Consider the following 15011-nt stretch of genomic DNA (forward strand, 5'->3'; position numbering starts at 1 on the left):
TTAGTGTGGGGCATATATGTAATTGAAGCGTCATCTAAATGAACAGCAGTGTACAGGCTTTGAACCAAACCCATTCACAAGATCAGTCAGAATTTACCATTCTAACACCCAAATAAATACTTCCCAGACTCGTCGTCAACTGTGTGAAGGACAGAATCCCTCTTTCAAATAAGAACATTTAAAATAAAAAAAGGTGGCAGATGGTGTAAGCACATAAAACATCCAGAACGCTGAGATACATTCTCACACGGTGTTTGATGGACCAAACGTAGCACAACGAGGGAAAGTAAAGGCAGTGAGTCGTGTCCTGTGTCCATCGACTCTCCTTGTTAATAACAGATCACAAACCAAACAGATTATAAGCAAATGAACAATCCAAAGTGCAACAAAACAAAACAAAATTAAGGCCAAAACTTTTCACAAAAATAATCTAAATATTCTAGTTAAGTAACAACTGATTCAAAAGCTCACAACTTCTTCCTATTAAGGAGAATATTAACAATAAAAAAAACAAAAAACTTTCACATTTCCACGTTTACACTCTTCCGAGATGTAGACGTAAATCCAGGATGTTAATTTCGTTAATCTTCAAGTTAATCACAACAAACGTAGACTAAGAGAAATGATTGTGGATCAAAAATAAGGACATATTATTTATTTCTTACTCACAGCGAGAACCACCGTGTGTGTGTATATATATATATATTATCATTGTAAAAGTAAATATAACCGGTAAATGAGGTTATCATCAGTTAATCAATCAACGGGTTTACACTGGAAACCTCCCACAAATTACTTTGTCGTCATGGCACAGCAGGTGGCTTGCACTTTGGAAACAGGCATGTTGGACATTGCACTTTTTGAAATCACCGTCTTTCTTTTTTTTTTGACACATCTTACAGGTTCACTCGTGAGTTCCCCAGTTTATTCACCGTGGAAACAAAACTACGGGAGTCGGCGAGAAGACGCTCGGACACGGCGCGCGGGCTATTTCTTATCTGTAGCAGAGATGGACTGAAAGAAAGCACGATGGTACATTGACAACGCACAACACTGAAAGCCGATCGGTCCGTTAATCCAGCACAGATGGGTGCTATTGTTACACTGTGTCTTTTAACCTTGAATTCCTTGCTTTCTGACATCATTAGGTTTGTCATGGAGCTATTGGCGGTGCGAGCTGAAGAGCCAACATGGATAAGGAGTTTAATTAATAGCGACAGAACTAAAGATGTCCGCGGTCAACTGGCGTCGACCCTCTCACCTCTGCACACTCGTGGAGACCCCGCTCCTTTTGTCTTTAGGCAAGAAAGTGGAATGCAACAAAGGGGGGAGGGAGGGAGCGCACACTAAACAGAAAGGAGGGAAGGAAGGAAATGGAGTACGTTCAATGTGTGTGTGTCCAAAGATGGCGAATGAGAGAAACTCAAAATGTACCCACCCACATGAATAAAGAAACGACAGAAAACTCAAAAGGTTTTTCTGCTCTACGAAAAAAAAAGCAAAAAAAAAGGTAAGGCAGTAAAGTAAAGAAAAAAACAACAAAAACTGGCGTCCGAAGCCAGAGAAACAAAAGCAACGTAGGAGGTGGACAGAGCCATCCAAAAAAGGCATGCATGAAGATCGACGCACATACTGTCCGGCTTTGCTGTCCGTCACTCCGCTCACAGACGTGCAGAGCAGCACTGCTGCTGGTGCTGCTGCTGCAGACACCGTGAGGGTCAGGACTGACTGTGCTGTATGCTCAGGCCAGATATGGACTGGACCAGGTGTCAACTAGACAAGGAAATATTTCATGACAAGAGACCCGTGTCATGTTGTTTCCTGGCCAGGTAATGGAACAACCTGGGGGGGGGAGGGAGGGAGGGAGGGAGGGGTCGGTGGGCTGGAAGGTCTGGTGGAAGGAGTGGGTCTCATACAGGAGCACAGGAGAACAAGAGGCTGGAGTATGATACGTGTTCAGTGCCTCACGGGCCCGTTGCTCTGGGTTACGGAGTGGGAGATGTCCAGGAAGGCAGAGCGCATCACGTTGAAGGACTTGTCGGTGAGGTCGGCCACGTCGTCGGTCGTCATCCCCCTCGTCTCGATCTTTGGAAGGATGTTCAATCTGATGGTCCCTGTGGAGGCACAGAGCTCTGCTGTTAGCCAGTAGTCAACAGCTGGTTCCCCATTCACCAAGGAAAAACATCACAACCAATGTCACGATATTTCAAGGAAATTCAATGTTTACCAAATTATATATTGGTTAAAATAGTGGTTCTTAAACGTTTTATACCAAGTACACACCTGAGAAAGTATTGAGCACTCGAAGTAACACCATTATCGCTTTTTCAATCTTTTCACAAGAGGCAGATTTATTCCCAATAAGACAATTTGCACTCTCATCATCCTCCTCTTCCTCACATACACTTCACACACTGGTATAAAGAAATTAGATTAAGATGTGGTGATTTCACATTCTACACATTCTGCAGCTCCACTCTGATCAGATACCTCAGTATATACAGTAGAACAGTATATCTGAGAACAATTTATGCATAGTACGTCTTTACTTATTCGTCTGGGCATCTATTACCACAAGGTGGCAGCAGCAATTGTTTGTTTAGTCAACTGCAGATGTGACGAAATACACAAGGTTCCCTGATCACATCAGAAATGAGCATTTGGTTAATACACTGCCTGTGTGTTTGCAGTAAGTACTAAAATTTACGAGGTTCGTTTAATGCATTTCTAAACCCATTACTCACACTGACTCTCATGTGTCTGTGTCATCTTTAAACATCTCTCGTTTAAATGCCATTTTCTGGCCCTTATATGGTTAAAATAAGGGGGAAAAAAAAGTCCAGACATTTTGAGGCTTAGGTGTTAAAGGGTTAAGAAGGTTTCTAAGTAGAGGATGGTTTAAATAAAGGGAAATCATTTTCTCTAAGGGGATTAATAAAGTAGATAAAAACAAAAGAAAAAAAAGACCCATAATTTGTGCTAGTCCAGCAAATAGCTAGTAGCAACCATGGCTGTGGAGCCTCAAAGCAGAGCAGTGATCTGGGTCTCCATGTGACGGAGAGAGGCAACAGAGATTTTGGCCGCCATCGGAGCCAGGGTCCACTGAAACCCATAGGTTGTAAAATATTCGATTGAAGCCAAAATATTGTGTGTGTGTGTGTGTTGGGGGGAGGGTTAACTCGAGGACAAGCAAGTGTTGTTACCTGATTTGAACTGCTTTTCTTTCCTCAGGTAGAAGTTGCTGTAGGAGGAGAAAACAATGGGTATGATGGGCACCTGGAAAACAAGAACGAAAGAGTTGGCTTGAACACACTGTCCCAAAATATGCAGCATCACCTCCATTTGTCCGAGTTAAAAATAGAAAAAAAAAAAGAATTAAATGAATCACAGTCCTGTACTTAACATTTGACCACTGCTTCTCTACAGAGCAACTCAACAAGATGAGAAACAGGCAGAGAGGAGTCACTGAGCCAACATCTCTCTCACTCACACACACACACAGATCAGCACGACATCTCCATCTCGTCCAAAGCTACTAAGAGAGGCTGAGTTGCTCTCAGGGGACCCAGAGTGGCCCTTCACTGGGACTGACTGAGCCAAACGTGGCTTCCCCCCCCCCCCGGGGGCTTGTCCTGCTTCCACTCAATCAGGCTGACTGCATACAAATGGCAAAGGCTCCACAATAACTCAGCAAAAGCAAACACCGACATTAAAATAGTCGATGTTGACATAGAAAGAGTCTTGAATGTAAAACAAAGTCAAAAAAAAAAATAGAGATCAATTTCTGCAGATCTAAAATAACGTTGAGAGATGGAGAGAGAGGAGCAGCTCTTCACCCAAATTAGATTGAACTGCTTTGAATAACTAAAAGGAACTCTTGTATGGGAAATACTGGAAAGTGCAAACATATTTCCGGCTTACTAAGAAGCTGGAGAAGACATCAGCTAAAAAGAATGTGGTCACCTGTGTCACAGAGACAACTTCCGAATGTGGTCCATGTGCATCGTGGGTGCTTTCAGAGCTGCTGCTGCTGCTAACGTACGATTAGATAATCAAAGATGGATTTTAACGCCAGGTCCGAACAAGGCGTCAATGAGTTTACTAACGAGGAGCAGCAGAGATTTATTTTTGTAGTCTGTGCACGACTGAACCAGAATGATGATTATCTTTAGCAGCAAGTTACAAAATAATGGCCACATGTGTTCAAATAAACACACTTTAACAAGTTGTTGTTTATGCTCTAATCTGGAGTTTCTCATAAGGCTGAGTGATACGAGAAAAAACTTTTTTTTTGATATGGCAACATTTTCAGACTATATCTGGATGTGAATCAGTGCACAAGATGTTTCTCTGGCCTCATGAAAAGTTTTCTTGAGGCGCTTCTCAAAGGAGAGTGAAATAAAATAGCGGCTGTTTATGATCAGCATGACAAGCTTAAAACACAGTTATTACCTTTGATTTATTTGGCTTTTTAAAGTTAAATGAAGGATATTTAAGTGTGTTAAATACAAAGAAATTGCTAATAAATATGGTCAAATTTTGCTGTAAGACAATTTTACTGTACAGTTCAGATTAAATTAATCAAGTAATAGTTTGGTGGATAAAATGTTGAAATGATGTCTTGTTTTGTCCAAAAACCCAAATTATTCCCTTTTAATGATTTATTTGTCATATGGAGCAAAGAAACCAGAAAATATTCTCATTTAAGAAGCTGAAAACTCAGTCAATCAATTGATTAAAATAGTTGACGATTACTTTAGAACTACAGAGAAACAATTGTTAAACAAAACTATTATGACAACTTCAACACTTTCCTTACTATGAAGTCTACATTTAGTTAGATGGTCTTAGTACCATCATGTGTGTTTTAGATATGGCGAAATCTCACTGTTGCTATTGCCTTCTGTTATAGGAGGTTACTAGCACCCCCATGTGTCTAACAGCTGCACATTGCTGGCATCGTGACCTCTCAACTCCTTAAGGAGAAAAAAAAATACAGATGCTGGATTACAGATGGTCTCCTTTCAGCGAGTAGGGTCACGTAAAATGGATGTGTACAATTATTACACGTGCGCCTTGGGATTTAGACGGGACAGATTACACACAACGTATCCTTTCTCAGTCACTCTACATAAATCAATCACAAAAACACTCACTTGTGCCTGCACTGCCAGGTGGAAAGCACCTTTTTTAAAGGGCAAAAGGTCACCTTTCTGGTTCCGTGTGCCTTCTGGGAACACCCACAGACGAATCTGTGACAGGGTTTAAAAACAAACAAACAAACAAACAAAAACATACGTTTTTTTCAGTATACATCATCTCTAGAGGAAAGTATGCATTTTTGACGATTCTGACTTTAATGTATCATAATCTTGTTTTTGATAAGAGGCAGATTACCTGGTCGTCCAACATGGTCTGCGCGGCGTCAGCCATGACGTGTTTGGCGTCGCTCGTCTTCTTGCGGTTGATGAAGACGATGCCACCCAGCCAGCAAATGAGGCCGACTGTACCAGCGTAGATCAGCTCCTTCTTGGCGATCATGGTGCACCGGTCGGGTAAGATCTCCATCAGGCCTGAGCAGAAAAGGAAAATGACATTTTTTAAGTGCCAGAAATGAGAAGCACTACTGTCAGTGGCTCTGATAATAATGCATGTCCAATCGTGGACATGTTAAAAAAAATTAATGAAATGAAGTCACTCGTGTTTAAGTGAATGCAGTTTGTGACAACAAGGCACAAAAATGAGAACACAAATAAATGGAACCCCATTCAAAAATACACACTAGAAGATTTCATTTACAGATACGTACAGTACATGTATACAATGACGTACTACAACTCAACAGGATTAAAAAGATTATTATATTTTATAGACTAAATATGTCTGGTTCATCTTTTCTACAAGTACAGACATAATTGTATTATACAAATATGGTATTTGATTGAATTTCGAAAGCAATTTTAAAGGGAAAAACCCCAGTGGCATCATTATTCCTCAGCCTAGGACTCCACACTTTTAGTCGCATTAGTGATGCAAAGAATGATAAAATTCAGGTGACACTCGTGTCCTAGGATTTCGACACATTCTTTCATTCAAAGAAAGGGATTCAAATAATCTTCCTTTTTCTAATCTTGACAAAAAACGACGCGTTTCCTGTTTGAACGTTACAAATAATAGTAACTGCAGATCGTTGTCCTTTAACCTTTTGCCACTCGCTGCTCAGCGTACCAGCCGTGGTGCAATGCACAACTTCAACTACATTGATAGTTTAGTCATGCTTGGGCCTATTTCAGAAAGAGATGCTGATTCAACGGTTTGCTTATTTTGGAGGCTGCAGTTTGTGGGGCTGTTATTATATTGTGTTGCTCCATCCTGAGGTGTTTGGTGTTTTATTACACACTAATGCTTACATTATATCCCACTCATTAATATCAATAAGGGTAAAATAGGAGAAACACCTCCCAGTGCAACAATTGAAAAAGAAAACACTATAATCTACACTCTCACATTTGATTTGTGACCATAAAGCAATCGTTTAACCTGTCAAGGACATTTGAAATCGAGGTGTGAGGGATTTTAGCTCCACTCTCATCCCATCAGCTCGAGCGCGAGCAGCTATTAAAGTAGCTGTTGGCATGGCAACTTGGACGCCGAATCCGACTCATGCCGAGTTTCCCCGGCACTAATTAGATGCCTCTTTCTCTCGCCCCGCTGTCACCACTTTGGCCTCAAGCCGGGCCTCATCACTCACTGCCTCTGAAAACACACTTTCTCTCTCTCTCTCTCTCACCCGGGCCCGGCAGGCACTGATGCAGAGAAAACACACCTCCACTGACTTATTGTCCTCAACAATGAGATTCAACACAGAGAAGGGGGACGCCATGTTGAAAGAAAGCAGAGACGAGCGCGGGATGAAGCGAGCTTCAGCGCTGCTCTTAACTCAATCGAGAGTGATGTTAAACGATATCCAGTAACTATATTAGCAGCCTTTATCACACTGGGTCCTGAGAGGCCAGAGATGCATTAATCTTTTAGTGGCACATGAATTGAATCAAGTGCGTACAATGAGCTTCTGTGCCAGTTCCAAAATACTAAATACTAAATAGGAGGGACGAGAGTCATTTCTGTAGAAATATCAGCAGAAGGAGCATTTGTGGAAACTCTTAGCAATCGATGGACGCAATCTGATTTAAATCGAAGTAAGATGGTACTTCAAAGACTTTTGATATTCATCTTAAAACCAGTGTGAATGTTCTGTGATGACCTGCACTCACTTAATCAGGAAAGCAGTGATCTCTTTAGTAGTCTTGATAGACTCAAATTGACTGTTTTTGGTGTAGTTGTAGACTGATGATTAGGTTGAGCTGGTTTTTTTTTTTTTAACAATGATCCAGTCAAAAACAATGTTGAATATTTGATCTAAAATGTTTTTTAACAAAGTTTTTACCCGTTTCATGTCTTCAAAATATAGTTTATAGATTATTTTTACAGTGCAGACACAAAACGCAGAAATTCCGCACAGCATTTGGTATAATTAAACTGCATCAGATGGGGATAGATTAAAATCAGACACATTGGCCAAAACAAATAAGCATCAGATATCGAAAAAATCCTTAACAATCTCATCTAGTTAGATGATTAATTTGTGCTGAAACAATGATTATTATTGTTTTATTAATTATGTGAGTGGGTTTTTATAAAAACAAACACATTCTTTCATTTCAGCCTTTCAAACCTTGCCCCTCTTTACTATAAACTGAATATCTTTGGTTTCATGGACAAAACTAAATAGTTGATATTAACGTTTGGCAAAACACCAACTGATGTTTTCCATTTTTCTGACATTTTATGAACCAAGCCATGTCATTCTGGCCTTGCCACATTTGTCAGTGTTTATTTTTGTCTGCACTGTCTCACAAGGGAGTGCAGGTTATTGTCTGCGTCCAAGTCACACAGGCGTGAGGAAGGATGTCGGCACAGAACGGTCATGGCAAAATCCACACACAGATCTTCGTTTTTCCCTCTTCTTTGACAGGTCAAAACTGTCCAGTGCAGATTCACCTAATCAGGTTTCCATGAAGCCAAGAGCAGCGAGGTGTGAATAATCCCGGTTAATAACATGGAGCAGGAGCAGCTTGTCCGTTTTATTGACCATGGAGTGGAGATTTAGTACGTGTCTACATGGGAGCATATTCACAAATCCACACATTTGGAGCCTTGTCGGAACTATTGAACATTTACTCTATGCATCTTCCAGCATCTTCTTACATGTGCAGCAAACTCTCAGTCTGTCAAATCTGGTGTCAAATTACTGAGCCGCAGGGGTTTATCTACAACTCACTTTTTTTCTTATATTTTTTCTGTTATAAACACAATTTTATAAAAAAAATAAATAAAAACAACCGCAGAGGAAAAGCTGCCATCTGTGCTACCAGCTTGCATCACTCGTCGTCAGACGACAAAATATTTCAAGCCAGTGTTGAAAAATAGATGAGACAGGCTGCATTTCCCAACCTCAGCTTGACACGATAACAAGTGGTGTTTTCAACAAAGTGGTCTTAGCAGGTCTACGTCTACAGTGTTGACTTTCAGCTGCACAGGGCTGCATGGATGTAAGAGACACAGCCCTGTCTGTACACAATCCATGAGGTGGACTTTCACATGACCCAAACATTGACACCTTTGCAGACACGGACCCAACGTACCCAAAAAAAAGGTTCATACTAAGGCTGTGTGATCTGAGATTTTCTGACAGATATTATGATTTGATTTAAAGCAGACGGTAAAGCATTACCACACAATACTACTAAAACATTAACGACCATGAACTACTATCGACTGTTTCGCTCTACTTTACACAGTACCCACCCAGAACATCCAGGGAGCTCTGATGGTTGGAGATGATGACATAGGGGCCCTCTGTCTGCAGATGCTCCCAGCCGCTCACTTCAAACCGAAGACCCAGGAAATATTTCACATGACGGACCAGGGAGCGGATAATCCTGGGGGGGAGAGGATAATTACAGTCCTGAATAAATATAGGTTACTGTTAACAGCCATCTGAGTGCAGTAGGCCACACTTTATTAACCAATAGAATAGAATAGAAAAACCATGTTTTACCTTGCATTATATCACGAGGGAACGCTCAGATATTTTAAACTTGACCTCAGTCACAAAATATAATCACAACTGTGTTCAGTTTGGTTTGTTTCTCCGTTGATAGGCTAGTCAAATAAATGGGTTGAAGTAGTAAATTCAATGCTTTGAGAAAGAGTGTCTGCCACAGATGATAAGAAAGAAATGAAGCAAAATAAAGAACATTTCAGACCAGTGTTATCACACAATGTGTGACTTTGACCAACTAACCTTAGCCACAGAGCAATAAAAAAATATGCCTTTAGCAACTTAATGACAACTAAGTGCTGCTGCTGAAAGCTGTTTTTTTCCACAGTTCCTCTGTTAAGGATTGGAAAGTAAACGTTTACTGTATCAGTAGAACCTTTTCCTGTTTATAACATCTCTGTCCATGGTTTATCTCGCAGGACTTGTAGCACTCAACCTTTGTAGAGACACAGATAACATCTCAGAGTTCTGTTAGGAAATACTATACAAAGTGACCTTTGCTCAGACTAGGGAAACTTTCAAGGTAATTAAAGTTTCATTGTGAACACCAAGCTCTAAGACACACGCGTTGCTTTTCAGCGCACGGCAATCAATCAGCTACTTAACTCTCCATTCCTGGCCACTATCTGATAATCACTTGATTGTGGTTTCACTCGTCTTTCTCGAAGCCAAAGGCAGTTGTGAAGGCAGCAACAAATGTTAGCTTTCTTCTAAACTGTGCTACCACTAAATTTAGTCTGAGCAATACTTTGTATTCAATTTATGTTTTCAAACCACACATAATCAATATCTAAATCTCATAGGGCCGAAGCAAATGAAACATTTCACAGACATTACCCAGTCTGCACGTGTAGAGATGCTCTCCTAAGGTACACGCATATAAATTCTAAATTGATGATTATTTCCATAATTGACTAAAGATTAATCATTTGGTCCCTAAAATGTCAGAAAATGTTGATAAGTGTTTCTCAAACCTGGACATTATGATGTTCTCAAATGTCTTGTTTTATTCACAAACACAAGTGAGGTACTTGGAGCCCTGAATAGTTCTGATAAATGCAAGAACTGTGCAGTTTGAATGACCTTCCATCAGAGTCACTCCCCATCTTCTGTCTCCGTCAGAAAAATCATTATTACAAAAATAATTACCGTCTCTTCCTCATCCGTGAGTCATATTCCCTCTCAGACCTTTTCCTCCTCTTGTTGTCCTGACATGCCCTAGTTTTAAACATGCCTTCTACCAACGCACCCTTTACCCCCAATACTTTCCCACCAGTATTTTTGCTAATAAACATAAAGATGTTTATTGTCTTAGATCCAGGATGTGGACATTCTTGAAACATTCTTTCCAAGTTCAGTCTACAATGCATGCTGCTATCCCTTTACAATGTCCACACATTTCCAATATCCTGATCCAAATGACACAAAAGTGAAAGACAAAAGGTTGTGGAGGTCTGTGTGGCTTTTCTCACAATAACTACGAGATTTAAAAAAAGGATGTATGGCTGCAATGATTTATTTATTATTAATCGATTATTAAATGCACTGCCAACTATTTTGATACTCAATAAATCTGTGTGCCTTTTTTTTTCTCTGATTTTTCTGCTCCTTAAATGCAAATATAACACAATTAAATCATTAAGACAGAATAATTCTGGTTTGTGGAAAAAACAAGACCTTAGAGAACATCATCATTTCGAGGTTTAGGAAACAATGACCAACATTTGGAGACTGGACCAAACTACTCGATTAATCAAGAGAAAGATTGACAGATTAATTCATTATGAAAGTAATCATTAGTTTACTGCTAGCACCAGATGCTTTTGGAAATCCCAAAACCAAACCTGAAGACCAGCGGTGACAGAGCCTTCACAGTGGCAGCTCCTCGGCTTTGGAATGCCCTGCCCTGGCACATCAGATGTGCCCAGACTGTTGAGCCCTTTAAATCGTCTTTAAAAACCTACTCTTTCTCTATGATGTTTAACTCAGGTTGAGCTTTGACTATGCTTTGTACCGTTTTTATGTTTTATACTTTCTATACGTTATACGCTATTTCTATACTTTTTATACGTTCTGTAAAGCACTTTGGTCAACCTTTGTTGTTTTTAAATACGCTCTGTAAATAAATTTGAGTTGAGTTGAGCTAACAGTTAACAAGTGATGCCAGTCAAAAAGCTGTTATCAAAGTCATGCAAAACATGTGGAAATGAATTGGGTTTGTAACCGAAGGGTCACTGATTCAAAACCAGGACAGGTCCAGGGCTGGGGTGCCCTCAAGCAAGGCATCCAGCCACCCCATTGCTCCCGCAGTGCTAGCTACTGTTCCTATGCACGATTTGTGTTCATTACTGGTGTGTAAAAAGGATGGATAAAATGCAGAGGTCAAATTCATTGTCACTAATTGGTGTGTATGCAAATAAAAACTAATTTTACAGTATATACACACACACACACACACACTACTGCCTGGTAATAACCTTTAAACCAGAATCGTCATTGGGTTATCTTCGACTTCATGGGTTCAGGTTGTGATAGCACACTCAGTCCAGTGCAAAAGCCACTGGTTATGCAAGGTCTCAGTGTTGCAGCAATTCTAAGATTGTCCAAGGGGAATTAAATGGCCTCGGCAGGATTTGTTTTATGGCCAATCCACTAAGCTTTTCATCCCACTTCATTTCATTATCAGTCTCTAAATAAGTCCCTATTAAACCTTCAGACCATAGCGACATTTAGGTTCATCTGATACCTGCACAGGTCCCAAGCAACCTGACTGCTCACAGATAAAAGGGCAGATCTGACCCATTATGCACAATAATATTATACTGACATATAAAAATACCAGTGCCAGTGCTAAATCAAGTGATTAATGGTAGATAGCTGTTCAGGACAAGGGGGGCAGTTCACAGGATCAGAATGACAAAGCAGAGGATAAATTCACTCAGAAAGCAAGGAATAATGGTGGGAGATGAGTAGTTTTTACAATCTAGGTTTTAAAGGTCACACGTCCAACATGACAACACGACTCCCTTTATAAACTGTTTCCTGACAGTTTCCTGCTGATGTTAGGCGCCATTACACAGTATGGAATCTGAGCTCAAACAATTGTATGAGGGACAACTTAAGCCTCTGTTCTTTATCTGTTGTCATGAGATCCTACCTGATAAATGTTGCATGCCGTTGGTTAACTAGGTATGTAAATGCTTGTTACTTGGCCACAATTAAGCCCTGTGAAGCAAGTAGCCAACCCCAGAATGCATGCCTTTCTGTTTCAGCAAATGTCTGTGACAAACTGCCCTGTCCAAAATGAATCAAATAAGCTCTTTATGCCAGAGCTGGCTAGTGTGAAGCATGTACAACCAAAACTCTATTCACTTCTTGTACAGGGTCTGACCTCACTTTGGTTACTTTAGTCCCATTCAACAGGTCCTGATAACCTTTGAGCTGTCAGAATGGCACACTGGTGCAACATGACACCACAATGTTGTCACTGTGAAACAGTTATTCAAAGAGCAGCGAGGCAGCAAAAGCCTGCTCTGCTGGGCTTTTGTCAGCAAATCAAGCCCAAATGAGGCAGCATTAAGGATGGATATCATCATAACTATCCATTAACCCATCTCTAATCAGGGGAACTGGCTCTCTGGCATCCGTTTCCTCAAGGTAATTACTGAAATACAGTCATTTGTGTTCAGAAATCTATCCTCACCATCTTGGTTTAACCACAACAACAAAAAACCTCCCCAGCAACAAAGTGGACACTAAATCTAAACTACTACATTTCAGACCCAACAGGTATCAGTTGACAAATTCAGTGTGTGTCAAGTCCAAAATTACACATTTCTGCCAGTGGTACCAGGGGTAAGGCACTTTTGGTGCCCTTCTATTGGGTTACCTAGCACAGTGGTTTGCACCTACAGGGAGGAGCAAGAAACACTGAAACATTGATTGGTTGACTTAAAATTGTCGCTTTGAAGTTGAAAAAGGACGAGAATGGGACAAACACACAATGTGAAGTGTGAGTTCTTAATGACAAAGAGAGGACTGAATTCTTCTTGAATTGAATTTATCCATTATGGGTCACGCAATCTAAGTGCCCAAACATCAAGGGTTTATAAGCCACCAAAAATTAAGATTGCAGAGGTTCATCCAACATATCATTATGTTAAAAAAGTTACATTACGTAACATGTTCTGCTTTCTGCCTCAGGTATGGCAAATACAATCTGCTATGGCAAACCTGTACACAAAGAAAGCAGCACACATGGACATTACTTCTGTCCTCATGGAAAGAACAGTACAAAATGACCCTGAGGTTTTTTTCCTGAGCTCACACATCACACACAGTATCCACAGCATGGATGGTATACTGTGTTGCACGATGTGTACCTTGCACTGCACCTATAGCTACTCATTATCAGAGTTTTCGAAGTGATTTGTGTCATGTGATTTCTACCAGCAGCTGAAAAGTCAGAGGTGATGGCCAGTGTTCTAATAAAGCTGATCAAGTCCTCATCTCGTAACTCGGCCAACGCTGCATGACATTTTACTGCAAGGAAAGTAGCAGGCAGACATTCTTAGTGGAAATATATGAAGTCATATGTAGCGTAAACCAAGGCCAACAGTGTTACGAACTCGTGTTTTGAATAAAATAGTTTTTTATGAACATAAACATGTTAATGTTGGCTATCTTGTGCTCTGTCCCTACTGCCAAAGAATCAATGGAGCTCATGTTAGCAAGTGTGTAATATCAAAAGGCATCAGGTAATATGTCAGTTTTATTGTGACTTATGTTCCAATATAAGGAAAAACATTTAGACTACAAGTTCCCCGTGGACGTGGTGATGTTATATTTTATGAAAAGGAGAAACAATGAAAAGGGTAGAGCAGATAGTCAAGATTTATTTTGGGACTGTTTAACATCAACCGCTGCTGCTGCTAGCCAGTCAGCTAGCTGGCTATCAGGCTAATGTTTGCTAGCTGGTGGACGGCGCTGTGCACGCGAGCGACATTTGTTATGCAAAACAAACTCACCTCATGTTTTCAACGTCTCTGCCTCCGCTTTTCAGGATACAAAGAGGAATGCCGACCACGGCCAGCAACATCATCCAGGCGACGTAAAAGCACTTTTTGAAATAAAAAACAAACGTGCTGCTGGTCCACAACAGCAGCGGGATCAGCAGCAGCAGTACCATCCATTGCACATCCATATCTGTAGCTCTGCCACAGGACCCGAGCCGTGACAGCGGTGACACACGCTGGGTTTTGGGTGGATGGGGAAGCCGCTAAAACGCTGGCTGCCTGGCGACCGTGTGACAGAAAAGGGGACGAACACAGCTGTCAGTTTGCTGGCACCCCGACGAACATCACACAGTTAATAAGTGATCCTTACAGAAAACTACTCTAGCGAGGGGAATGTCTCCTGCTGCCTGAAGTGCTCATGAAATGCAGCTCATCTGTTGCTAAATGGCATCACGAGGAGGAGTCTCGTCGTCATCGGTTGTATTTTTTTCTATTTCCGGTTGATGGACCACCGTACTATGAATTTACTGCCCATGTGTGTTTGAATGACATTTTGTTACATAAAGCCAAATGTTCCAAAACTTTATTCACCAGAGGGCCAACATTTAAGCACTTATTGTGCTGTATTAGGATCCAAGAAAGGTTCCTAAATCATATAGCATTAATACAACAACTTCACATTGTATGTTACTGCCACAAAACTGTTTTGTTTTTGGGGGTTTCCTCTAATGTGCATAGTTTAAAATAATATTATATTTATGATGAATGTTGTCATGTTAATGTATGAAGGTTGTGACAAATTAACATTAGAGGAACATTCTGGAACCAAAAGAGAACCTTCTATAAAAGTTGTATGAAGGTTGTGACCAAAG

At 40.6% G+C, this 15011-nt stretch overlaps 1 protein-coding gene and 1 long non-coding RNA gene across 2 annotated transcripts; one reads left to right on the forward strand and one right to left on the reverse strand.

Annotated features, from left to right (window-relative positions):
• The first annotated feature begins 11 nt into the window (after nucleotides 1-11).
• Nucleotides 12-1472, forward strand: LOC122758444. The gene is made up of 2 exons (XR_006358150.1): nucleotides 12-1032; nucleotides 1149-1472. It is a non-coding gene; the product is annotated as an uncharacterized LOC122758444 (long non-coding RNA).
• agpat2 (1-acylglycerol-3-phosphate O-acyltransferase 2 (lysophosphatidic acid acyltransferase, beta)) lies at nucleotides 850-14568 on the reverse strand. Its single transcript, XM_044012637.1, has 6 exons — nucleotides 14152-14568; nucleotides 8869-9002; nucleotides 5398-5573; nucleotides 5157-5252; nucleotides 3204-3276; nucleotides 850-2114 (listed from the first exon to the last, which is right to left on the reverse strand). Exons 1-6 carry the CDS (start codon nucleotides 14325-14327, stop codon nucleotides 1957-1959), a joined length of 813 nt encoding a protein of 270 aa, XP_043868572.1. The 5' UTR covers nucleotides 14328-14568; the 3' UTR covers nucleotides 850-1956.
• Nucleotides 14569-15011: the final 443 nt, after the last annotated feature.

The sequence above is a fragment of the Solea senegalensis genome, linkage group LG21 (genome assembly GCF_019176455.1).
Source record: "Solea senegalensis isolate Sse05_10M linkage group LG21, IFAPA_SoseM_1, whole genome shotgun sequence".
In the NCBI taxonomy this organism is placed as follows: Eukaryota; Metazoa; Chordata; class Actinopteri; order Pleuronectiformes; family Soleidae; genus Solea; species Solea senegalensis.

Excerpts from the sequence above, each read along its gene's own strand:
- agpat2 (XM_044012637.1), bottom strand. The coding sequence starts at position 14,327 with ATGGATGTGCAATGGATGGTACTGCTGCTGCTGATCCCGCTGCTGTTG. Across the intron at positions 3,277-5,156 it reads ACCTGGCAGTGCAGGCACAA|GTGCCCATCATACCCATTGT; the intron begins GTGAGTGTTTTT and ends CTTGTTTTCCAG. Across the intron at positions 2,115-3,203 it reads AGAAAAGCAGTTCAAATCAG|GGACCATCAGATTGAACATC; the intron begins GTAACAACACTT and ends GTGCCTCCACAG.